General features: G+C 46.7%; 1 protein-coding gene across 1 annotated transcript in view; it reads left to right on the forward strand.

Moving 5' to 3' along the window:
- MYO7B (myosin VIIB) overlaps positions 1 to 24,945 on the forward strand; it is a 545,169-nt gene that overhangs the window by 272,650 nt on the left and 247,574 nt on the right. The window contains exons 25-26 of the mRNA XM_082249873.1: positions 18,835 to 18,918; positions 19,032 to 19,159. Of these exons, the coding sequence (XP_082105999.1) occupies positions 18,835 to 18,918; positions 19,032 to 19,159 (212 nt within the window). The remainder of the gene's footprint in view (positions 1 to 18,834; positions 18,919 to 19,031; positions 19,160 to 24,945) is intronic.

Genomic DNA, 24,945 nt, shown 5'->3' on the forward strand with positions numbered 1-24,945 from the left:
CCATCACGGTAGGAACTGGAGCTGAATGTTCCGGAACTGAAGGAGGGGAGGTGGAGACCGCAGCGGATGGATTGGGGTTTGCTGACAGAGATGGTGTTGTCAGATTCTGTAAGCGACCTTCCAGCTGGAAGTAACCATCTTGGAGATTCTTCACAGCCTGGGTTAATGCTGCGACTTGCTGGCACAAAGCTTCCAGCGGGGAAGCACCTCTCTCGGCTTCTGACATGGCTGGATGATACTGTCATGTACCTGATCCGAAGCCGGAGTGTAGAGAGGGCTCCCCCTTGCGGCTAGGTGCAGAGCACCCCTGGAAGTGGGACAGGGAGTGATGTGCCCGAAGTAGCACGGGTTGCCGGCTGGGATGGCCAGATGGTAACAGAAGCAAGCTGGTTGGGAAGTCCACGATAAGTCTGGAACACTTGGCAAGCCGGGCAGACACGAGCCAGGAACAAGAACAAGCTGGGTCATGCACTGGAATGCTGGTAAAGCGAAGTCAGGAGTCAAGCCGGGTCAAAACACTGGAGAAGGCAGAATAGAGTCCAGGAACACCAGCAACATCCAGAACAGCCAGGGGTTCATGGGGTTCAAGAGAATCTAGGTCAAAGCAATCCGGGTTGGCAACAGGAAGTCAAGATCGGCAAGTAAACAAGGCACGGGGAACACAGGAGGCTGACGATCATCCAGCAGCTAGTGACTGTAGCTGCTGGCTTTAAATAGGCCATTTGGCAGCAAGAGTCATAACGCACGGCACACGAGCGTGCGCACTGGCGCCCGCACTTTCCCAACTGTGCTTGCCTGAAATTGGGCGCGCATGTGCATTCGCGCCAATGCGAGATTCCGTTGATTGGCCACAATGTTGGTAGTTCTTTGACACCAACGCCCCCAACTATGACACACTGGATGCAAAAGGTGGAAGAGATAAACAGGATGGAGGACCTTATTTCCACTGCCCAACACAACGCCAACAATACTCCAAAATGTGGGGTTTATGGAATATTTTTGTCTTCTCGGAAGAAGGTGTAACCTTACTTGGGTCATATTCACGATCCCGCAGACCAAGACAGACATGCAAGACCGATTGTTTTCCTCACCCCCCCCCCCTACCCTTCCCCCTCTTTTTTTTCTCTCCCTCTCTCTCCTCCCCTTTCCTCCTCCCCTCTTTTCTTCACTCCCTTCTCTCTCTCTCTTCTCTTGCCCTCCTGACAGGGCCGGACTGGGAATAAAAACCAGCCCTGGAAATAATTTCATACCAGCCCCATAGCATTATTATAGCGGCCCAACAGCATAGCGTCATTTTCTTGATCATAAAAGGGAAAACCATGCATTTTAAAGCACATGTGAAGCGTGTATTATATGTACATAAGACAGATATGAAATCACATAGGGTTTTATATATATATATGTATATAGATAGATACATACATACTGTACATAAGAGCAAATTCCAGTTAAAAGTGGAGCAATTATCAAGAACAGTCCACTTATTGCGATGGTGATATATTACCAGAATAAAAAATAATCAAAGTCTGCCTTTACATGAGGGTCCGCAGAGTTCCCCCTTGCACTGTAATGGTGAATCCTGCAGACTGATGTAAAGGGGAACCCCAGGAACTCTGGAAATGTGACCAGAGACCACCTTCTGCAGAAAGAAGGGGGGGGGGTTACTGATATAAGGGGGGGCCTTTATATCAGTGCCCCCTTACATTACTGTATTCACTTCCCCCTTATGTCACTGACCCCCACTCAGACTGGTCTGGTGGAGCTGTCACTGACCTCCTCTCAGGTGCACCATGCAGGGCTCAGTCAGTTGGTTCCAGCTTGTTGGCTCTGGGTTTATCCTATAGTCTTCTCTCCACAGTCCACATACATCTGACTTCTCCCGTGACCCCCATCCCGGCGGCCCTCCCACTCCTGACTCCTCTCCAGACTCCCCCTTTAGAGACTGCAGACATGATAAAAGACAAGAGATGGTCATAGGCTGTGCGGACATAGTACAGGAGATGTCAGAGTTTGCAGACATGGTACAGGAGATGTCAGAGGTTGCAGACATGGTAAAGGAGAGGTCATAGGCTGCGGACATGGTACAGGAGAGGTCATAGGCTGCGGACATGGTACAGGAGATGTCAGAGGTTGCAGACATGGTAAAGGAGAGGTCATAGGCTGAGGACATGGTACAGGAGATGTCAGAGGTTGCAGACATGGTAAAGGAGAGGTCATAGGCTGCGGACATGGTACAGGAGATGTCAGAGATTGCGGAGGGGTCCAGTCTTACCCGCCCCTGGTGTAGAAAGGCGCGCTCCACCACCCCGACCAAGATCAGTGCCTTCCTATAAAAATGACACCGCCCAGTGCCATTACGTCACTACTGGCCTTTCCCAGCCTAGCTGCAGCCATATACTATATGGGTGCCACCAGGGCTGTTGTAAAGATTTTTGACACCCTAGGCAACCCCCCTCCCCCCAGCTAGGAAGCAGGGCCAAGAGGAGTGAGCTGGGTACGGGCCTCCTGTATGAGGCCCAGGCCCCATCAGTTCAGCAGGAGGGCCCAGGCAGTAGGAGGAATCAGATCATGGAAAAGGGGGGTGACTGGTGCGGCGGGAGGAAAATTACAGGAACCGATCCCCTGTATGGGTCTCCCTGTAGCAGCTGAAAGCTGGCTTTTCCTCCTCCCTCTCCTGCTGCTTTGGTTCTTGCAATTGCCCCCCCTCTATACTGATCACCCCCTCCTGTCCATGATCAGATTCCCCCTTTTCCCTGCTGCCCAGGCTCCCCTGTATGTGTCCCCCTTACTCGCAGCGCTGCTGGCTTCATCTTCTCTCCCTTCCACCAGTTTTCAGTTGCTGCAGAGGGGGGGGAACCACAGGAGATCTGTTCTAGTAAACCACTGTTGATGACCACTTTCCGCCTGCTGTCCTTTGTGCCCCTACAGCAGCGCTGACGCTTCTCTTTTTTCTGCTGCCGGCTGCAGGGTAGGGGAGAATAGCTTCAGGATAACAAAAACAGGTCTGGTAGGCTATACAGGGCCCCTATAATTTCTAACGGCAGCCCTGGTTGTAGGTGAGGAGGGTGATATCAGTGGCAGTGCTGAGGGGGGTGGGATAAGTGGCAGTGGATGTGGTGAGGGGTGGGATCAGTGGCAGCAGTGGTAGTGAAGATGGTGGAATCAGTGGCAGCAGTGGTGATGATGCTGGTGGTGGTGAGGGGGGGAGTTGGGATCAGTGGCAGCAGTGGTGATGATGCTGGTGGTGGTGAGGGGGGAGTTGGGATCAGTGGCAGCAGTGGTGGTGAGGGTGGTGGTGGTGGTGAGGGGGGGTGGGATCAGTGGCAGCGGTGGTGGTGAGGGGGGGGTGGGATCGCTGGCAGCGGTGGTGGTGATGAGGGGGGTGGGATCGGTGGCAGCGGTGGTGGTGATGAGGGGGGTGGGATCGGTGGCAGCGGTGGTGGTGATGAGGGGGGTGGGATCAGTGGCAGCGGTGGTGGTGGTGGTGAGGGGGGTGGCAGCGGTGGTGGTGGTGAGGGGGGTGGGATCGGTGGCAGCAGTGGTGGTGAGGGGGGTGGGATTGGTGGTGGTGTTGAGGGGGGTGGGATTAGCGGTGGTGGTGAGGGGGGTGGGATCGTTGGCAGTGGTGGTGGTGGTGAGGGAGGTGGCAGCGGTGGTGAGGGGGGTGGGATCAGTGGCAGCGATGGTGGTAGTGATGAGGGGGGTGGGATGAGTGGCAGCAGGGGTGGTGGTGAGGGGGTGGGATCAGTTGTGGTGGTGAGGGGGGTGGGATCGGTGGCAGTGGTGGTGGTGAGGGGGGTGGGATCAGTGGCAGGGGTGGTGGTGGTGGGGGGGTTGGATCAGTGATGGTGGTGAGGGGAGTGGGATCAGTGGCAGCTATAGTGGTGAGGGGAGATTGGTGGCAGTGGTGATCGGGGGGTGCGCCCCCCCATCCTATCAGGAATAAGATAAGTGGGGGTAGTGAGACCAGCAGGGTGTAGTGGTGATGGAGGATGGGATTAATTGCACTGCTGATTACTGTACTTACTTTGTCAGTCGATTCCTCCTCAGCCTCAGTGCCTCTTCACACGTGCCTGCAGGGAAGCTTCTTCTGACGTGTGGGTCTCCCAGCAGAGAGCAGAGCTCCTCCCCCTCACTCTATTGGTCGTCAGCTACATCGGCACCTTCAGCTTCTCTCTCTGAAGCTATGGGTGGAGAGGATAGGCGGTCTGCAGTGACACTGCTCAGCCAGCAGACAACGGTGGCGGCCACTCCCCCAGTCACACACAGCAGCGGAACTTGCGGGCGGCCGTGAATGGCGGGGGCGGGCGGCCTGAACTTGCGGGCGGGCAGCCTGAACTTGCGGGCAACCTGAACTTGCGGGCGGGCGGCCGTGAATGGCGGGGGCGGGCGGCCTGAACTTGCGGGCGGGCAGCCTGAACTTGCGGGCGGGCGGCCGTGAATGGCGGGCGGGCGGCCGGAACTTGCGGGTGGACGGGCCCTCTGAGTGCTGCTGCTCTCAAAGCGGCCCCAGGGCAGTCGGCCTACCGGGAAATCTCCCGGTATCCCGGTACGCCAGTCCGGCCCTGCCTCCTGATATCACGGCTTGCTGTTGCTTCAATCCTTCTGTTTATAAAAAACTGAAAAAATGGTGCAAGGTGGAAGAGCCACACACAGTGTAGAATTAGCACTATCATATGATATGTTGTATGCGATGTTTACGGAAGCCTTGTACACTAATTGTGCAAACGTTGTATGTTGATTTACTGTACGCACTACGTGCTTTAATAAAGTTTATATTTGGAAAAAAAAAGGTGTATCAGGAGGGACCTTTTGTATTTGCATTTGGAAAGAGTAGAGAGAGGGAGAAGGCAAACTGCTGGCTAATTTGCAAGCGCTACCTCTGTCAGTTCTTGGGCAGGTTTTCTAGAGGTCATAGAGTTTTTTGCAGCACCAAAAGATGTGTATCAGAGACCCCTGTGCTCCTCCGCATTTTCTGCAGGATCAGGATGTGTTTAGGAAAGTTTTGTGGAGGACAGTAAGCACTCTGTATCATTGTGTTGGAATAACAGAATCTGATTCTTGAAATTTATTGGCAGTAGACGATTGTGCCAATGTTAGAGAATTGTTGAAGTAATTTTTCCATTTTTTTAAGAGGAATGAAGGAGTTAAAGGCTAAGTTCACCCTTAGTAATATGTTACACCCGTATTTACGGTGTAACCTGTAACATGTTATCATGCAGAACCCCTCGCTTACCCCCCCCCCCCTCTTCTCCTTGCACCTGCTGTCTCTATTTAAAAGGGGCAGCTGTGAGGGCCGCACAGCCGCATCATTAATTTACGGGAATGTGTGAACGGGTGAACTTTAAGACCTGCGGTAGACTTGTAGCATCAGTGAACTGCGAGCGCACTGATCAGCACGCACTTAGTTCAGTCACACTACCTACAGCTCAGTCACTCTCATCATTTTAAGCAGCTTTCTATTAAACTAAAAAATAACATTGTAGTACATGTGCAGCAGGAATGTAGATTCTGGCTATAATATCCATCAACAATGTACATACCACCAAGATAGTGATAGACATCCTCTGGCTGTGTGGGTAAATGTAAAAAGGAGTCAACGCTTCACTCAGAAGATGGGCACCAGGGGGCCGCAGGCATCGGGGAGAGGGAACTTATGCACAAGGACCCCACAGAGGTCCCCAATAAAGGGTTGTCGGTGCTCAAATGGCCCAGGTGGAGCACTGTACGAGATACAATACGAGATACAATAATACATGTAGTGGGTAGGGTTTTTGGCCAAAGTACCCAGTGGATTCCCCTGAAGTCTTCATTCCTCCCATGATGTGGCTTATTTAAAATCAGTACAATCAAACCTGAATTCCCAAATGCACAGTCACACACTATAGTGTGGGAAGATACCGGGGTTCCCTGTCACACTATCGGACTGGTAAAAGCCAATGGCTTGTGTTCGCCCTGTGGGAAGAATGAGTGGGCAAAGGTTCGGGTTAAATAAGTCCTACTCAATGTAATACTGCATCCATATAAGTAGGGTGTAGGGGTCTAGAAATCGGTTTTTATTTACCTTCTGTAGTTTAGATGGTGCGTGTAGTCCCTCCAAGCGCTGCTTTTAAAGCAGACCTGCTCTGGACTTTAATATGGCACTGAACATCGATGGTTGCCGCCCTTGTGCAGACCGACGACCAATGGAACTGACTGTCCGCAGAACGCACGACGCTGCCCAACACAATGGTGGGGTGCCGCCATGCGCTCCACGGACACCGGCACATACTGCCGATCCATCTGCTAAGCTGACTGCACATTCCCAGACTCATACAGGTGAGGGGAAGGGCTCACAGCAGTGGACCTGCTTTATGGTGGGCCCCACACATATTTATGCATGTGCCCCCCCCCCCAACCCTACCCGGGGATTAACCCGTCATCCAATGGTAAAGCAGAGACTCTTAAATGCATAAACCATGGGGAAAGCAATAATGGAAGACATCACCATATGGATAGACAGCAATCAGAGTGGAAATAAACAAAACATCCATACAAGATGATGCACCACAATAACAGACAGCCAAACACCTGAGGTCCTGCAAAGGGCCTCCATCCCTTTGTGTGCAAACATAAATAACCTCTCCATTTGCATGTCTGCAGGCATGAACACCAGTCCCCCCTCTCTCTTCAAAAAGAGTGGTTTGGCTGTGTCTGCTGGGCAGACACCCTCTATTCCGTTCTACATGCTGGCCAATATAACCCCCCTATCACCATCCTACAGTGTAGCGACCCACCGATCGTAGGTCGGAGAACCTACAAAGCAAGATAACGATAGGTACACCTATTGTATTTAGGACATATGGATCCATTCCTGTTTAAATGTGTCTTGATTTATTTTATTATACATCTCTGTGATATAGATTATCAGGGCCGCTGATAGGGGGGGGGGACCACCAGCCCTCTTGTAGGGGGCCCTAGCAGAGAGGGGGATTAGTGATGGACAACAATTACAGAAATCTTCCTCCAGCACCTGAATCTGATCTGTCCCTCTCCCTGCTATCAGCTTTGATCTGTTGAGAAAGAGACAGTTGTCCCTCACTAATCCCCTTCCCTTGTTTGGGCCCCCCCTCCCAGCACTTATCTCTGCTCAGGAGTTTATTTGTAAATTGTAACTTTGTTTCTCTCTCTCTGTCTCTCTGATCACTGAGCTCCAACTGCCCAGCCTGTATATTTTTCTCATCTCATCTTCTTTTTTATTTAACATCGTTTTTTTTTTAGATTTAGCAGGAATTATGCGCGTTATGTTATATTTTTGTCTGATAATATGATAATATGTTATGATAACGATGATTTTGTTGTAATTTTAGCTAAATATATCTTTAATATTTTCTTGAGGGGGCCCTGCCAGGTACTCTGTGCAGGGCCCCGCGATTTCTAGCAGCAGCCCTGTAGATTATGCCTTGTAGTTTTAAGGATAGATTTTTAACTTTCATCAGTGACTAAATAAATGTTTATATTGATCCGTATGTCGAAGTGACTATTTTAATATGTGATTAATTAGTGATCCTGCGAGCTAAAAATAGGTCTAGCACTTACTACAGAGTATTGCAGGGAGCACAGCACTCTCCCTAAAGTATACAAAATCCAAGAATAATAAAATATGCCGCGCAACATAAAGTGCTTTATGAATATATAATCAATAAGTCTCTAATAAATGTGCATTTGATCAAATCATGATTAAAATAAAACAAATATTATATAAATAGTAAAGTGCATTATCTGTTAATAGTAATTCTTCAAATATAAACTATGCTGATATCATCAACAGTGTTTTTTAAATTATTATAAAACTGATAAATGTAAATTAATATTGCACATAAAAACAATGATCAAAAAGATAAATAGTGAATAAAGTGCCGGGTGCCAATTTCCAGTGCTATGGTGTTTTTATATATAAATAGTCCATTAGAGACGTGCTTTCATAGAAAACTTCTATAGTGACCTCCACCGCAACACCCTGTGTGCCTGGGTTCTCACCTACTCTCCTGTGACCAAGCCGCTAAGCAAGGTCTCACTGCGCAAGTTACCCTCTCATGGTCGCCCTTCGCGGAGTTGATGGTATAACAGCTTTTCAGGGGGATATTTCTCCTTAGTAGATGTCCATCATTTAACCATGCGGAGTCACATGAAAGAAATAGGGGGGCCACAATAGTGCTTATATCTTTCAAACAGTGTTTCTTTCATTAAAAGGTTAGTAATGTACTCACAAGAATTGGGTGCTCATGTGCACCAAACATACAGCATTTTGCATAGATTAGATGTGATGGCGATCATACTGTAGATGTGAGCTGGAGGATATCCTTACCCAATCCCATGATGACCAATATATGTCCTCAACTAAAGATATATAGTTTGAAACCCCATATTAACTTAGTCGCTTCAACATACGAATCAATATAAACATTATTTAGGTTGGAAATCAATCCCTAAAATTACAAGGCATAATCTATGTCACGGAGATGTATAATAAAAATAAACCAATTCCCCCTAAGGAGTGGGACTACATGGGTGACCAAACATTCAAAAAATACTCCAATAGTAAGTTTCAAGATAAAAACAATTTTAATATATACAAACAATAAAAATTGCATATAGAGACCAGGCATCTCTGTATGCTGAGAGGAGAATGATAAAATCAATAATTGATGAATACACAGCTTACAAAAGAGGGTCATACAAACAATAGGTGACTAGCGGGAAGACACGTGTTCTGAAGAGACCCAACGCTTTTCGGGGTGTGCCCTATATGGGTCATACAAACAATTCATAATTCATAAATATATGAACTGTAAAATAACATGCCATGTTGTAAGAGAAATTCTTTATTATTCTTTTGACAATATAGGAAGTTGTACGTTTCCTATATACAGCCCCCTGAAGAAGGGCACACCCGAAACGCGCTAGGTCTCTTTGGAACACGTGCCACCCCGTTAGTCACCTATTGTTTGTATGACCCTCTTTTGTAAGCTGTGTATTCATCAATTATTGATTTTTTCATTCTTCTCTCAGCATACAGAGATGGTCTCTATATGCATGGTCTCTATATGCAATTTTTATTGTTTCTATATAATAAAATTGTTTGTAAACTTACTATTGGAATATTTTTTGGATGTTTGGTCACCTACATAATCCCACTCCTTAGGGGGTATTATTTGTATCTCTTGATTTTGGGATGATGGCCACCTACATCTAGGTTTTACATGATGTGGTAATACCCTTCAATAAAATAAACCAAGACACATTTAGACAGGAATGGATCCATATGTCTTAAATACAATAGGGGTACCTATCGTTATTTTGCTTTGTGGCTTCTCTGACCTACGATCGGTGGGTCGCTACACTGTAGGATGGTGATAGGGGGGTTCAATTGGCTGGCATATAGAAGGTACTGTATTCACCCATCAGACACAGGCAAACCACTCTTTTTGGAGAGAGAGGGGAGGCTGAGGTTCATACCTGCAGGCATGCAAGTGGAGAGGTGGTTTATGTTTACACACAATGGGATGGAGGCCCTTGGCGGGACCTCAGGTGTTTGGCTGTCTATTATTGTGGTGCATAACCTTGCATGGATGTTTTGTTTATTTCCACTCTGATTGCTGTCTATCAATATGGTGTTGTTTTCCTTTATTGCTTTCCCAGGTCCACTGCTGTGACCCCTTTCCCTCACCTGTATGAGTCGGGGGATGTGCGGTCAGCTTGGCAGATAGATCGGCAGTAAGTGCCGGTGTCCATGGAGCGCATGGCACCGCCCCACCATTGTGCGGGATAGCGCCATGCGTTCCACAACAGTTGGTCCCATTTATCGTCGATCTGCACATAGGTGGCGACCGCGGTGCGCATGCGCGGGCATTTAACGCCGTATTAAAATCTAGGACAAGTCCTCTTTACAAGCAGCGTCTGGAGGGACTACATGCACCATCTAAACTACAGAAGGTAACAACAAACCAACTTCTAGACCCCTACATCCTACTTATATGGCTGCAGTATTACATTGGGAGAGACTTATATAACCTGAACCTTTGCCCACTCTTTCTTCCTCTAGGGCGAACATAAGCCATTGGCTTTTACCAGTCTGATAGTGTGACAGGGAAGCCCGGTATCTTCCCACAATATAGTGTGTGACTGTGCATTTAGGAATTCAGGTAAAATTGTACTTTATTTGATTAGGCCACATCATTGGAGAGATGATGACTTTGGAGGGATCCACTGGGTACTTTGGCCAAAAACCCTACACACTACCTGTATTATTGTCTCGTACAGTGCACCACCTGGGGGGCATTTGAACACCGACAACCCTTTATTGGGGACCTTGTGCATAAGTCTACCCCCCATGCTTGCAGCCCCCTGGTGCCCAACTTCTGAGGGAAGCATTGACCCCTTCTTTTAAAATTTACCCACACAGCGAGAGAATGTCTATGACTACCTTGGTGGTATGTACATTCTTGATGGAAATCATGGCCAGAAATTACATTCCTGCTGTATATGTATTACAATGTTATTTTTTTTCTTTTAATAGAAAGCTGCTTGAAACTATGTATCTCCTTTGATTTACCCCTAAGGAAAGGCGAAAAAACAGCTTATTACCTATAAATTGTGGTTATATATGATACATGGCTAGGGGATATGTTTTTATAATTTTCTGTATTACTCATTTGTAAACACCTTTTTAGCATATATTAATAAATGTTTTGTTTATACGAATATCTGGTGTCTGAGCTACCTTTTCAAAGTCCCATACACACAGGGGGAATTTTCCTTTTTCTACATTGACTGGGATACTGGCAGCCAACACCAAGTTCTGATATAGTGAAAAACCTGTTTCTTCCCTTCCCACTTATATTCGTCATCATATTGGTGCTGTTTCTCCGCATGATACAGCAGAACATTCGCGACCTTCTGACTTCTCATAATGAATTTAAGGTTTCTGCATATGCAGATGATCTGCTTTTTCTCTCTGGCCCAACCTCTGACTTCTCTCCCCAACCTCTTAAAGTGGTTCTAAAGGCTGAAGGTTTTTTTACCTTTATAGATTCTATACATGAAGGTAAAAACATTCTGTGTGCAACAGCCCCCCTAATACTTACCTGAACTCCCTCTCGATCCAGCAATATGCACAAGAGCATTGGCTCTCTGGGGACCCTCCCTCCCCATTTGCTGAAACAGCAATGGGAGCCATTGGCTCCCACTGCTGTCGATCACAGTCATTGAGCCAATGAGGAGAGAGAGGGGCGGGGCCAAGCTGCAGCTCCATGTCTGAATGGACACACAGAGCAGAGGCTTGAGAGTGAGCCTGCTTGGGTGCCCCCTGTCACGTACCTGATCTGAGGCCGAGATGCAGAGAGGGCTCCCCTTGCGGCTGAGTGCGGCACACCCCTGGGGTTGAGACAGAGGGTGTAGCGCCCACAGAAGCACTGGTTGCCGGCAGGGTCCTGATGGTGGGCAGGCGGTCTCTAGCAGAGTGCTGGGCAGGAATACACCGGACAGTCCAAGGAGGAACTAGGAACAACCAGGCAGTAGGTGTAAGACCGGCCGGGGGTCAAACACAGGGCTCGGCAGGAAGCTGCAACAGGTGCAAGCCAAAGGTATAACAGGAAGGCCAGAAGCAGACAAGTCGGTGGGAAAGCCGAGATCAGGTACTGGAGGGCAGGTAGACAGGAAGCAAGTCTGTGAACCAAGCCGAGGTCAGATAACTAGAGAGCCAAACTGGAGCAGGGATGGTCAGACTAAGCCGAGGGTCAAAGCCAGGAGAGAGAGCAGACAGGTCAAGAACAAGCCGGGTCGAACTGGAATCCAGGAAGTAGCAATGCTCAGGAAACAGGAGGAGCTGAAGACAATCCAGCAATTTGATGGGCTGAGCAGAGTCCTTTTATATGTCAGTGAATTAGTCTATGGCCTGAGTCCATTGTGGCCATGGGAAGTACTGGCAAAATTGCCAGTTGCAGCACAGCCATTTCACTAACAATGAGTCTATGGCCTGAGTCCATTGCGGCCATTGGAAGTATTGGCGGAGTTGCCAGTTGCAGCATGGCCATTTCTCTGACAGTGCCCCCCCCAAGGGGCAGCCTCCGGATGCCCAACCGGGCCAAGCTTCCCGGGAATCTCCTGTGAAATTCTTGTACCAGCCTGGGGGCATGCAGGTTACTAGCGGGTTCCCAGGAATTGTCTTCAGGGGGGTAACCTTTCCATTTAATAAGATACAGAGTTTGCCTCCCTTTCTTTCGGCAATCCAGTATGGGCTCAACTTCAAATTCTGTCTCCCCTTCGATCAAGACAGGAGGTGGAGGTATCTCGTCTCTCCCAGGAAATGGACCGGGGACAACTGGTTTGAGCAAGGAGATGTGGAAAACTGGGTGTACCTTAATGGAGTCAGGAAGTGCCAGCTCAAAAGCCACAGGATTGATCACCCTCTTGACTTCAAATGGACCGATGAACCTTGGCCCAAGCTTCCTGGATGGGCATGAGAGTTTAAGGTTCAAGGCTGACAGCCAGACCTTGTCTCCAATCTTGAGATTCGGACCCTTCTTTCTTTTACAGTCATGAAACCTTTTATAGTCCTCCTGGGCCTTACGCATGGCTTCCTCTAGGGTTTGATACTTGGTTTGAATGAAGCTGATCCGATCTTGGACAGCAGGAACTGATGCTTCCGGAAGGGTGTTAGGCAGGAAGGAGGGATGAAATCCATAATTTGCCCAGAAAGGGGACTGGTTGGTGGATGCATGAAGAGAATTGTTGTAAGCAAATTCTGCACAGGGGAGGAGCGAGACCCAGTTGTCTTGGGAACAGGTGCAAAAACATTGTAAGTATTGTTCTATAGTTTGATTAGTCCTCTCTGTTTGCCCATTGCTTTGAGGATGGTATGCAGTATTTACAGTGATCCCTCCAGAACCTGGAGTTAAATTGCACTCCTCTATCTGAGATAATGTTGTCTGGAAGACCATGTAGCCTGACTATCTCCCTTATGAATATGTTGGCTGTGTCCAGGGCTGAAGGTGTGCCAACCATGGGTAGAAAATGGGCCCTTTTGGAAAGGCGATCCACTACCACCAAGATGGTGGAAAATCCTTCTGAAGGGGGTAGTTTAACAATGAAGTCCATAGATATCTTTTTCCAGGGTTGCTCAGGAATGGGAAGTGGTCTTGGCAAACCCCAAGTCTTGGCACTTGACCCCTTGTTACATTGGCAGATGGTACAAGAGCCGATGTAATCCTTGCAATCCTGCCCAAGGTTGAGCCACCAAAAAGAGCGTTGGATAATCTCTGAAGTCTTCCGCACTCCAAAATGCCCAGCAAGTTTACTGTCATGAAATACTTTAAGAACTTGAGGTCTTACTTGGGGAGGGACAAAGATTTTATCCTGATGCTACAGCAACCCTTCCTGTTTTTTCAAGGAGGGTACTTCAGGATCCAAGAAAAGGGCTGAGGCCTGTCGGATTGCTGTCATCAGGTCAGGCTGGATAAGGAGAAAATTATGGGCAGAAAGGATGGTATCAGGTTCTGCTGTTTCTGGGGTATCTGGGAGAGAGCATCTGCTTTCCCATTCTTGGAGCCAGGTCGATAAGAAATATGGAAGTTAAACCTGGAGAAAAATAGCGCCCATCGGGCTTGTCGGGGTCTCAAACGTTTTGCAGCCCTGAGGTAATCCAAGTTTTTGTGGTCCGTGAAGATCACGATAGGATGGGTGGCTCCTTCCAATAGATATCTCCACTCTTCTTGTGCAAATTTAATGGCCAACAGTTCTCGGTCGCCAACGTCATAATTCTTCTCCGGAGGTGACATTTTCCTAGAAAAGAAGGCCACAGGATGGAGAAGAGATTTGAGCCCTTGACATTGTGACAGGATTGCCCCGGTGGCCACTTCCGAGGCATCGACCTCCAACACATAGGGCAGATCAGAGTGTTGTAGGATGGGTGCAGAGATAAATAGCTGTTTAAGTTTGTCAAATGCCATTTGGGCCTCCTGAGACTACAGAAAGCGGGACTGATGACAGGTTAACTGGGTGATGGGGAAAATGATGGAAGAAAAAATTTTCACAAAACGCCTGTAAAAATTAGCAAAGCCGACAAATCTCTGAACACCTTTCTTGTCACAAGGAGCAGGCCAATCTAGGATTGCTTTCACTTTTTGTGGGTCCACGGCAATCCAATCGCTGGAAATGATGAGTCCCAAAAACTGAATGGACCCCTTTTCAAAGTCACACTTCTCTGCCTTGGCATAGAGTCTGTGTTTTCTCAAGGTAGAAAGGATTTTTTAATGTGAACCCGATGGGGTTCCAGTGAGGCAGAAAAAATGAGGATATATCGTCAAGGTATACGATGAGGAAGTGGTCAAGAAACTCCCGAAAGATATCATTTACCAGGTGCTGGAACGTGGCTGGGGCGTTTTACAGGCTGAAGGGAGTGACAAGGTATTCATAATGTCCGAAACGAGTTCTGAATGCGGTCTTCCACTCATCTCCAGCCGTATCCGGACAAGGTTACAGGCTCCCCGCAGGTCTAACTTGGTAAAGAGGCGGACAGTCAGGAAACTCTGGAAGAGTTCAGGGACAAGGGGGAGCGGATACTGGTTTTTGATAGTGACCTTATTCAGCTCCACACAGGGTCTCAAGGTGCCATATTTCTTTTCCACAAAGAATATACCAGCACCTGCAGGAGAAGAAGATGGGCGAATAAACCCCTTTTTCAAATTCTCATTGATATAGACCCGTAGGGCCTCCAGTTCCTTTTCAGAAAGGGGGAATTTCCTTCCAAACGGGATCTCGGAAAGCCGAGATCAGGTACTGGAGGGCAGGTAGACAGGAAGCAAGTCCGTGAGCCAAGCCGAGGTCAGATAACTGGAGAGCCAAACTGGAGCAGGGATGGTCAGACTAAGCCGAGGGTCAAAGCCAGGAGAGAGAGCAGACAGGTCAGGAACAAGCCCGGTCAAACTGGAATCCAGGAAGTAGCAACGCTCAGGAAACAGGAGGAGCTGAAGACAATCCAGCAATTTGATGGGCTGAGCAGAGTCCTTTCATAGGCCAGTGAATTAGTCTATGGCCTGAGTCCATTATGGCCATGGGAAGTACTGGCAAAATTGCCAGTTGCAGCACAGCCATTTCACTAACAATGAGTCTATGGCCTGAGTCCATTGCGGCCATTGGAAGTACTGGTGGAGTTGCCAGTTGCAGCATGGCCATTTCTCTGACACCCCCATTGCAAGCTGCTTGCTCTGGAGGGACTCGACAGGAAGGAGGGGCCAGGAGCGCTGGTGGAGGACCGAAGAAGAGGAGGATTGAGGCTGCTCTGTGCAAAACCATTGCACAGAGCAGGTAAGTATTATATGTTTGTTTTTTTTTTTTTTTTTTAATTGCCTTTGATATCACTTTGAGGCATTGGATGAGCTCCAGAATACCACAAATTTTGAGATTAACTACTCCAAGTCCTCGGCCCTAAATATCACCTTACCTCCGGATACCATAACCCAATGTAAACACAATTTCCCCTTCTAATAGACATCACACTCCATTAAGTACCTGGGGATACATTTGCAATCAGTGTGTAGCACCCTCCTAGGTAGGTTCTAGAGAGTGAGTATAGTTTTTGGCTCTGTCTGCCTATCAGAGGAACAGCACGTAACTTTTATATTGCACTCTACTTAACAGGGTGCAGGATCTGTGAGTTAGGTCTGCTCAATGTGCCCAGTGTGTGATTCATATGGTCTGAGGGAGTGTCTCTACTGTGCCCAACGGGGAGGCACATTGGACAGTGGAGGAAAGCTGGCCAATGAGGACACAGGCTTTGATACAGCCCCAGGGATTGGCATAGACGGCTGTTTCGGTGCATTGTGGGGTGTAGTATAAAAAGCCAAGAGCACATGTGCTTAAGGTCTTTGGCGGTAAGCAGAGTCCCAGAAGGAGGGTGGTGGCTGCCTCCTCTTCTGAAGCAGTTGGTGTGTGGCCACAGGTGGTCGGCCTGGTGAGCCAGAGGTGTGGAGCTGAGCCCAGAGGTCCAGGAGAGCTGACTGGAGGAGTTGAGGCACTGCAAGAATCTGTAAAGCAGTATCGTGAGTACAGAGGATCTTGCCTAAGGGTCTCCCCAGGAAGGGGAGTAGTGTAGTCAGTGGACGGGTGTCAGCTGGAGGAAAGGGGGTACTAGGTGAGTGCCCTGAAGAGAAATACTATAAGAAACATTTACCTCAGATTTATCCAGTGGCAGGGTGAATTAGCAGCTTTGCCGCATCCTTAAGTTAGAAGTCCTCAGAATTGTGCATAGTTCAAGTGTTGGAGTGTCCCACTCATCCCTTCTCCCATCCCAATATAAAATAAAAATATATTATAAGGGCACTTGAGCCGTGCCAGCTGATATTCATATACAGACAGCGGCTTACCGCCGTATATCTAGGAATGGATGCGGGATGACATCAGATGTCAGGCTTCTATCCCATATGCGTTACATCTGAGTTTGGACTTCGTCAGTAGGGGAGGAGCCTAAACCAATCCCACTGTTTAAATATGCATGGCTGCCAGTGATGAAACAGTCAGCTGTATTAGTGATTGCCTAAGAGACACTCTGGCCAGAACTGCTCATCAGTGACACACTGAATAGAAAAAAACAATAGTTCCATGGGGGCACCTATTCTGTTGGCAATTGGTAATCCATGTAACAAAACATTCTCTAGCAGTCATCCTCATCTCGCGGCCCCGCCTGTTATATTTATTCTGAACACAAATTCTATTTCCCTGTCACTTTTTTGCCACGCTTTGCCAAAAACCTAGAACTTTTCTGTGGCATAATAAAAGCCCCAGTAACTTACACTTACTAAAACAGCCAGGGGCATCGGCTTCCCAGATATCCAAAAGTACTACTGGGCCTATCATCTATCATCTGTTGTCTACTGGTCAGCACACTTCTCATTGAAGGACTGGATTGCACTTTAGCAGTCCTTTATGCCTACTCCCTTACAACTTTGCCCTGGTTTAGTAATCCCACTATTCTGATTAAATCCCACCTTCTGCTGAATGTCACCATGTCTATCTTTAAGTCACTCAGACTCCGATATTCCCTGATGGCTAAATACTCTCCCCTTATGCCAATACATTACAACCTGGAATTTCCACCTGGGAATACCCCTTTTTTTCCCCAGATGTGGTGGGCTTCCCCCCTACTGCCAGCAAGCAAATTCTTTACCTGCCACATGTTTTGCTCTCTCCAGGAACTTCAAGAGCTAGATAAGCCAGAGCCTCCTCCCAGGTGGACCTACCTTCAGATCCGACATTTGTAAATGATACCCATGTGTGTGCCTGTCACACTAGGCCCCTGACAGACTTTGAACATCTCTTTTACCCTACCTCCCAACAGACCCATTTCATCCCCATGACTTATTCTATTATGCTCTCTGATACCCGGTCCCTTCCTGGCGGTGACACTGCAAAGGAGGCCTGGAATACTGACTTGGAGACTGATCTTATGGACGAGGGCTGGTCCTTTATAAATGCCAATCTCCTGAAAGAGTCTATTAATGTTAATGAACTATAAACTCTGTAGCCAATGGTATCGTACTCCGGTGCATCTCTAAGCTATTTTTCCTGATTTTTCCTTATCCTGAGTCTGCTTGCACTGCCACTCTGACAGTGCTTTTACATATTTGGTGGTACTGTCCCCGGATACACCCCTTCTGGCTGGATGTACACTCTACAATTAAACAGATCACAGATCGGGACATACCTTTCGAACCAGCCATTTGCCTTTTACAACATACCGACATGTCTCCCTCCACATACAAACGATCTCCTACCATCTATGTGCTTAATGCCACCAAAACACGCATTCCTAGATTTTGGAGATTGACTGAGACCCTGGGGCTCTTTGGCTGGTTTCATCACATTGATCCATTGGGAAAGATGGAAGAACTGGTACATACAAGTAGAGAAACTGTGTCCTCGTCTCTATCCACCTGGACGGGTTGGTTAGTGTTTAAAGACTTTGATCTTTACAAGCAGCAACGCTCTTCCAGAACTAAATGCTCCAGGCTCTAAACTCAACCTCTGGGACTCCTGCCCCCCCGGTGGGCACTTATGTGGAGGACTGACCAGTACACCCAGGGGGTCCATATCACGTCCCCTACCCATTACCCCCCCCACCCTTTTAACATCCTAACCCTTTTTCCATCTCTATCTTATCATCCTCCGTGCCTTCCTCCTCTGGTCCCTGTCCCTTCCACCCCCTTTCCTTTTTTTTTTTTCTTTACCCCTCTCCTCTCCTTTAAACTCCCTGACCACCTTCCCCAGACAACTTCCCTTGTATATTACACCCTGATACCTGCTCACTCTGTTATGGGGACATAATCCTTGCTAATGTAACCCTTTTGGGTTTGCTCTACATTGGTGGGTACTACCTCCTTAACAGTTGTTGTTTGACATACTGTACCCTTTAGATGATAACCTGTACTTTTATTGGTACTGTCTGGCTGCCTTCTATGCTTACTAAACCTGCATGTCATTGTTGTATGTAACTACATGTGCCAGACAGTTTGTACATTGTTGTTTGTTCTTTCCCTAAAAAACATGGAACAAAAAAAACAAATAAAAAAAAACATTATAATAATGTCTGGATAATGCATAAACAAAGATGGCTCCATCCTTTTGGAGAAAAACATATAGGTAGGCATTGTCAGGGGCTGTACTGTAGGAATATCTCTGTGAGAAGTAATAACTACCCGTGAGTGTTATACTTACTTGTTACTTGGCATCCATGCACTTAATTTAAAATTTACTGTATATCTAATTTGGATTTATAAGATCATATGTATACTTTTACAGTCACAAAGAAACAATCCAAGAGTGAATTTTTCCAGAGAAATTTCCTCCATGAAGTTGAAACGATCTTCAAAATTAGCTGTACAGGTAAAACATAAAAGACCATAAGAAAAGAGAATAACATTGTTTACTGGTTTTCCCTCTGTATATCCGATCCATACAAAACTAAATATTAAAATGTATTGTTTATAATGTTAAAGGTTTCAAATCAGCTGAGCAGTGGAAAAGATATACCAGACGATGAAAGCTCTCTGATAGATAAACCCATGTCCATGTTGGAGAAACTACATTTCATTGCTGGCAATGGAATCCTACGTCCCGAAATCCGGTGAGAATCATTTATACTTAACAAAAATGTGACATACGCTGTACGTATTAACGAACTGTGAGCCAGTGCTTGGGAAAGCACCAAACTCAGAATTTACATTTAAGAGTCAAGTCAATAAGCTTGTTCAAAAAATAGTAAATTAGTCAGATTTAAGTTTATTTTAGAAAGTACATCAACACGATTTTTTTGTTGATTGTTTTGGGTTACTGTATTTTACATCATTTAGAAAGGTAAGCCAGCATTTCTATTCAAATAAAGAAGCCACAGTAAAATTGTATTTGACAGAATTAGAGAAGAATGACCTTAATTAGTATATTATAGTTTTTAATCTATTACTATAATATAATTGTAGCGCTACCCCTGCAGGAGCAGCTTGAATTCTTGTTTGCCTGGGTCTCCCACTAATTAATCCACAGGCAGACAAATGGTATTTTCCACAGACAGGTGCACACACTCTTCCGCTTGTTATCTCCATTGACCAGTCTAGAGGATTTGTTTTGATGTTTTATTTGGAGAACTTGGATAGGAGAAGGGATTTAGTTGGATACTCCAAATAAACTATTCACAAGTGAGGACCGCTTTCTCAATAAAACTGTGTAACAGAATATCAGTGGAATCATACAGCAGGCTGTACAGAATAAACAAGTCTCTTCGTAGCAGAAGGAACTCAGTGGACTTTGCCTCTTCAAGACACTAGCCAGTTTTCGCTTTAGCTTACACTCAGTAACTGACTTTTAGCACCAGGAGGGTGATTTATCTGCACAAATCCCAAGGGTCCCTTTAGGGGGGCTGTACTCATAAGGCTCCTGAAGCACCACCAGCACCCTTCCTCAGTAGTACCAGACAGGATCCGTGGACATCCTCCCTAAGTCAGCTCTCATTCAATGTTTCAGGCCCTCAGGTCATCCACCTGAGACTGCAGGGCAGCCTGTGCCTGAGGAGGGGCGGCAGCCCAGAGCCCATTTGCTCATCGAATATAAATACAGTCACCCAGCATGCATTAAGGGCGGGGCACATCCCCTTCTAAATGGCCAGGGCTGTGTGGACATTCATGCTCTCATCTGCTTGGTTTCCTCCCACTGTCCAGTACATTCCAAAGCTACTAGACTATTGTGAAATTTCTCAAGACAGCATGAGCAGTACCAGAGCACCCTGAGTAGGCTCTGCTGAACAATCACAGCCTCTGTTAAGCAGACAGCACATAGATTGACCTACTGTCTGTTAAGCAGAGAAACCAAAAACTATATACACTTACTCTAGCACCTACCTAGGAGGGTGCTGCATCAGGTTTATGTTATAGTAATTTATATTTCATAAGCATAAGCAAGTTATTTATTCTGTTCTTTAAATTTAGATCCAAGTAATCTTCCAAACTTTTTAGACCAGACTTTTTACATACTTGCAGTTTTTATTTTGCCACATTTGGTTTACGGTCATCCACAGTGGCGTCGGTAGGGGGGGGTGGGCTGACCAGGGCTAAAGCCCGGAGTTTTCCCCCAAAAAGCCCCAGGTCTCGTGTTCACTCTAAATAATTATTAGCCCAGAGTCTCCATCCTCCTCCTCCTCTATGTGCTGGCTGGCCTCACCTGGCTCTACTTCCTTGCCTGCGTGCCGCGGACATACTGGTTGCTAGTATGGCCTGCCACTTGGTGTCTAGCAACCAGTGATGTCACATGACGTCAGCATCGTCAGCGTCAGGTGACAGCAGCCAGAGCACGGGCCCAGACTCCGAGTCCCAACGGAGGAGGATTTCAATTCCTCCTCCACGCCTAGAACTCTCCACCCACTGGCCACCTCCCGCTTCTCAGTACGGCTCAGCTTAGAGCCGAGGGAGGCCCTGAAGGAAGCGTGGCAATGGCACTGGTGCCATTTCACACGTACTCCAGGAGCTGGCCAGATTAACAGCATCAAAAAGTAAGTAACTATAAGTGTGCATATGTTTATATTGATATATGTAATAAAATGTTCTGATGTGCTGAATGAGAGTTGTGGTAGAATTTGGTGCCAGCCTCAGTGATTTTCTGAAGTGTTGAAAGACAGTTGTGGCGAAGATTTGGGGTCTTTATGATATCCTAAGGTGCAGAATGACAGTTGTAGTGAACTCTGGTATTTCAGCCAGTGTTCGGAGGTGTCCAATGACTATTGTGAGGGGTCAATGGTGTCTAAAAGGTGCTGAAAGGGTAATGAGTTGCTTTTAAGACTTAGTCAGCTTTGTGTGCAATCTTAGCCTCAAAAAGACAGTTAAATATTTTTTCCAGCATTTTATCATTTAGTCCTAAACATAATGTAAAGATAAATGATAAAATGCTGGAAAAAATATTTAACTGTCTTTTTGAGGCTAAGATTGCACACAAAGCTGACTAAGTCTTAAAAGCAACTCATTACCCTTTCAGCACCTTTTAGACACCATTGACCCCTCACAATAGTCATTGGACACCTCCGAACACTGGCTGAAATACCAGAGTTCACTACAACTGTCATTCTGCACCTTAAGATATCATAGAGACCCCAAATCTTCGCCACAACTGTCATTCAACATTTCAGAAAATCACTGAGGCACCAAAGTCTACCACAACTCTCATTCAGCACATCAGAACATTTCTCTGATACCAGGCTGCATCACAACTGCCATTGAGTACGTCAAAACATCACTGAGACAACATACTTCACCATAACTGTCATTTAGCACCTCGGAACATCGCTGAGACACCAAACGCCACCACAACTGAGATTCAGCATCTCAGAACAATGCCGAGACACCAAAGTCCACCACAGCCATCATTTAGCACATCAGAACATCACTGTACCATCTAACTCTATACCAACTGCCATCCAGAACCTCAGAACATCACTGTAACATCAAACTCCATCACAACTGTCATTCAGCACTCAACACATCGCAGTGACACTAAACTTCACCACAACTGTAATTAGGCACCCCAGACCCCCACCTCTGCCTTCCCATCTTGTCTCCTATACAGCCTATGAATTTTACTAAGACTCCAAGGGCACTTTAATAATTCAGTGAGAGTTTGATGTTATGCAAAGTGTGGCAACCCAAAGAAGCCAATCAGAGGCTGCTGTGATAATTTGGTATGGGTTACCACTCTTTGCCCTTCATGTTGCTAAATTGGCTTTTTATTGGCCATTGCAGGACATCTATTGCTCTATGAAGAATTAGCGCAGGCTCTTGGTTCTGTCATCCATGGCTGATCTCTGAGTAAGACCAATAAGTCAGCAGTATGTCTACAGCAAGAGACTCCTTGTATTTCCAGCTGATCTGCAGTCGGAGAAAACATGTCACTTTATATTTTTTTATCACATCATAGTTTTACATGAGAAATCCCTTTTTTGCAGTACAGTATTGTAATCCATTATTTATAGGATCTATAGATAATCTATAGGAATCTATAGGAATATATCATCTATTTGAATACAAAACTCACTTGAGGAAGTCTAAATGCTCAGGCGTGTTCAGGTTCCTATTCCCAACCCACCTGAGCAATCCCGCCAGGAAGCCATCACTGCACACCAACAATCATGAGCAACGTGTGTATGTATGTGCAGCTGCGGGCCAGTATATGCCTCACTTCCTATGATTGGCAGTGTGCAGTGACGGCTTCCTGGCGGGATCATTTAGGTGGTTTAGGAGTAGGATCCAAACACGCCTGAGCCCATCACAAGATGGAAGCAGTCACTGCAGTCCCTGCAGTCCCTGCATGAAATTACTGCCGTCTTAAATATAGGTTTATATAATACTCCTAATTGCTAATTATTAACAATTCCAAGATTTGGTGTCATAATGGGTTCATAGAACATTTTATGGGGGGCATTGGGTGGAGCTTGGTGTTACTTACTTTTAAATGTGGGAGGAGCTTGGGTGGGACTTACTTTAAAATGTGGGAGGGGTTATCAAATTTACCTTCGGCTGAAGCCCCTGGTCTTTTTCCCACCTAGCAACGCCCCTGGTCATCCACATACATCTAACACAGTGAGGTTGATTTACTAAAACTAGAGAGTGAAAAATCCGGTGTAGCTGTGCATGGTAGCCAATCAGCTTCCAACTTCAGCTTATTCAATTATAAGATAAGTTCACCTTTTACCAAAAACATTAAATGCACATTTTTTTTGCAGTTAAAAAATGTGTATTTACTATTTTTTGTTTTGGGAGCCTGTAAAGCAGGGGTCCCCAACCCCCGGCCTGTTAGACTCCGAGCCGCACTGCCACTGAGAGGAGAGACGACCCATACACTTGTTGGAAACTTGGCCCCAGAGAACAAACCACACTGCCTGCAGCCCTGGGACACTGCTCGCCTAGTTCTCTCACAGCAAGTGACACGCTGCATCTGGTGGCAGGTGACAGTGGCAAGTGACACGCTCAGGGCTCCCACTGATTCTAAACTATGGTGATTAAAACTATTTCATTATATATTACAATGTAGTAAAATAAATAATGTGATTCATTCATCCTGACACCATATTGAGCATGGTGTCAGGATGATTGAAGTGCTAACCCCAGCCATTCACCCGACAAATCACCTACTGCCGAATCCCCCACACCCCATCCAACACCTTCCCCCATAAACCCTCTGCCCTTGGCAAAATGTTTTTCCGCAAAACCAGTCCCAGTGCCAAAAAAGATGGGGACTGCTGCTGTAAAGGATTGCACCAGCAATCAGCAGATTGCTGGTACTCTGCAGGACTCCTGAAGACCTGTCGGTGTATCTGGTTGCTTGTACCTCGTATGGGCAAGCAGATACTCACTGACGGTAAATATGAATGAACTACCACGGTGCTCAACAGCGCCATGGTAGTTCATTGAGAATTACAAGCCACCAGCTGCAAAGGCAGTCGGGACATGTATTTTCCCATTCACAGAGCACTGTAAATGAATGATGTGGCCGGGCGGGCGGTGCCCTGCACAGCCATGTTCGTTTCAAAGAGTGATAGTGGGCACCTGAGTAAGTTCTGGGGGTGGATTGAAATGTTTTGGGGGCAAGGCCTGGTGGGGTTCAGGCTGAGACTGCCATTTACCATCACACAGCAGGTCTTGTCTTGATGTGCGGCTTCCGGGACATCTAGATACTCTTCACCATTGTTCGGAGCATAGATGAGCTCCCTTCCTGGTCAGCACTCACAGCAGCAGGCACAGGACTACATTCCAACACAGCCTGAGCGGCTCACACACATTACTTTGGTTTGCATGGAACATGTAACATGTTCCAAAAGGTGAACTTATCCTTTAAACTTTGGCAAGAAAACCTGGAAGCTGATTGGAGTGCAGAGCTACACCAGATGTTGCACTCTCCAGTTTTAAAAAATCAACCCCAGTATGTCTTTAGAAAGGCTGCCTGTTACTTTTCTGGGGGCTGAAGAGTAATTACACCATCATATATCTCTATTGATGATTATCAAAGAGTTTGTGCTGTGAAACCTCCTAATATGTTTGCATTTCTGTTATACATTTGGTAGAATGCTTTTTTAAAACGATATCATGTATACAGTATGTATCATTCGGGTCCTCTCACATGGCCGCTCCGTGTGAAAGGTCCGCTGCGGGACTTTTATTTTTCCACGGAGCGGATGACATTTCTGTCATCCGCTCCGTGTGCCCGTATATTATCCCATCCGTTTGCGGATGATATGCGGACATAATGTAAGTATATGGCACTGCGGATGTCAGCGGATGACACCGCTGACATCCGATTTTCCTTCCTTTGCGTTTTTTACACGGAAGAAAAAATAGGGTTCTGTTCCATTCGAAAAAACGAAACAGAACTGAAAGG

This window comes from Pelophylax lessonae, assembly GCF_965119305.1.
Source record: "Pelophylax lessonae genome assembly, chromosome: 3".
Lineage (NCBI taxonomy): Eukaryota > Metazoa > Chordata > Amphibia > Anura > Ranidae > Pelophylax > Pelophylax lessonae.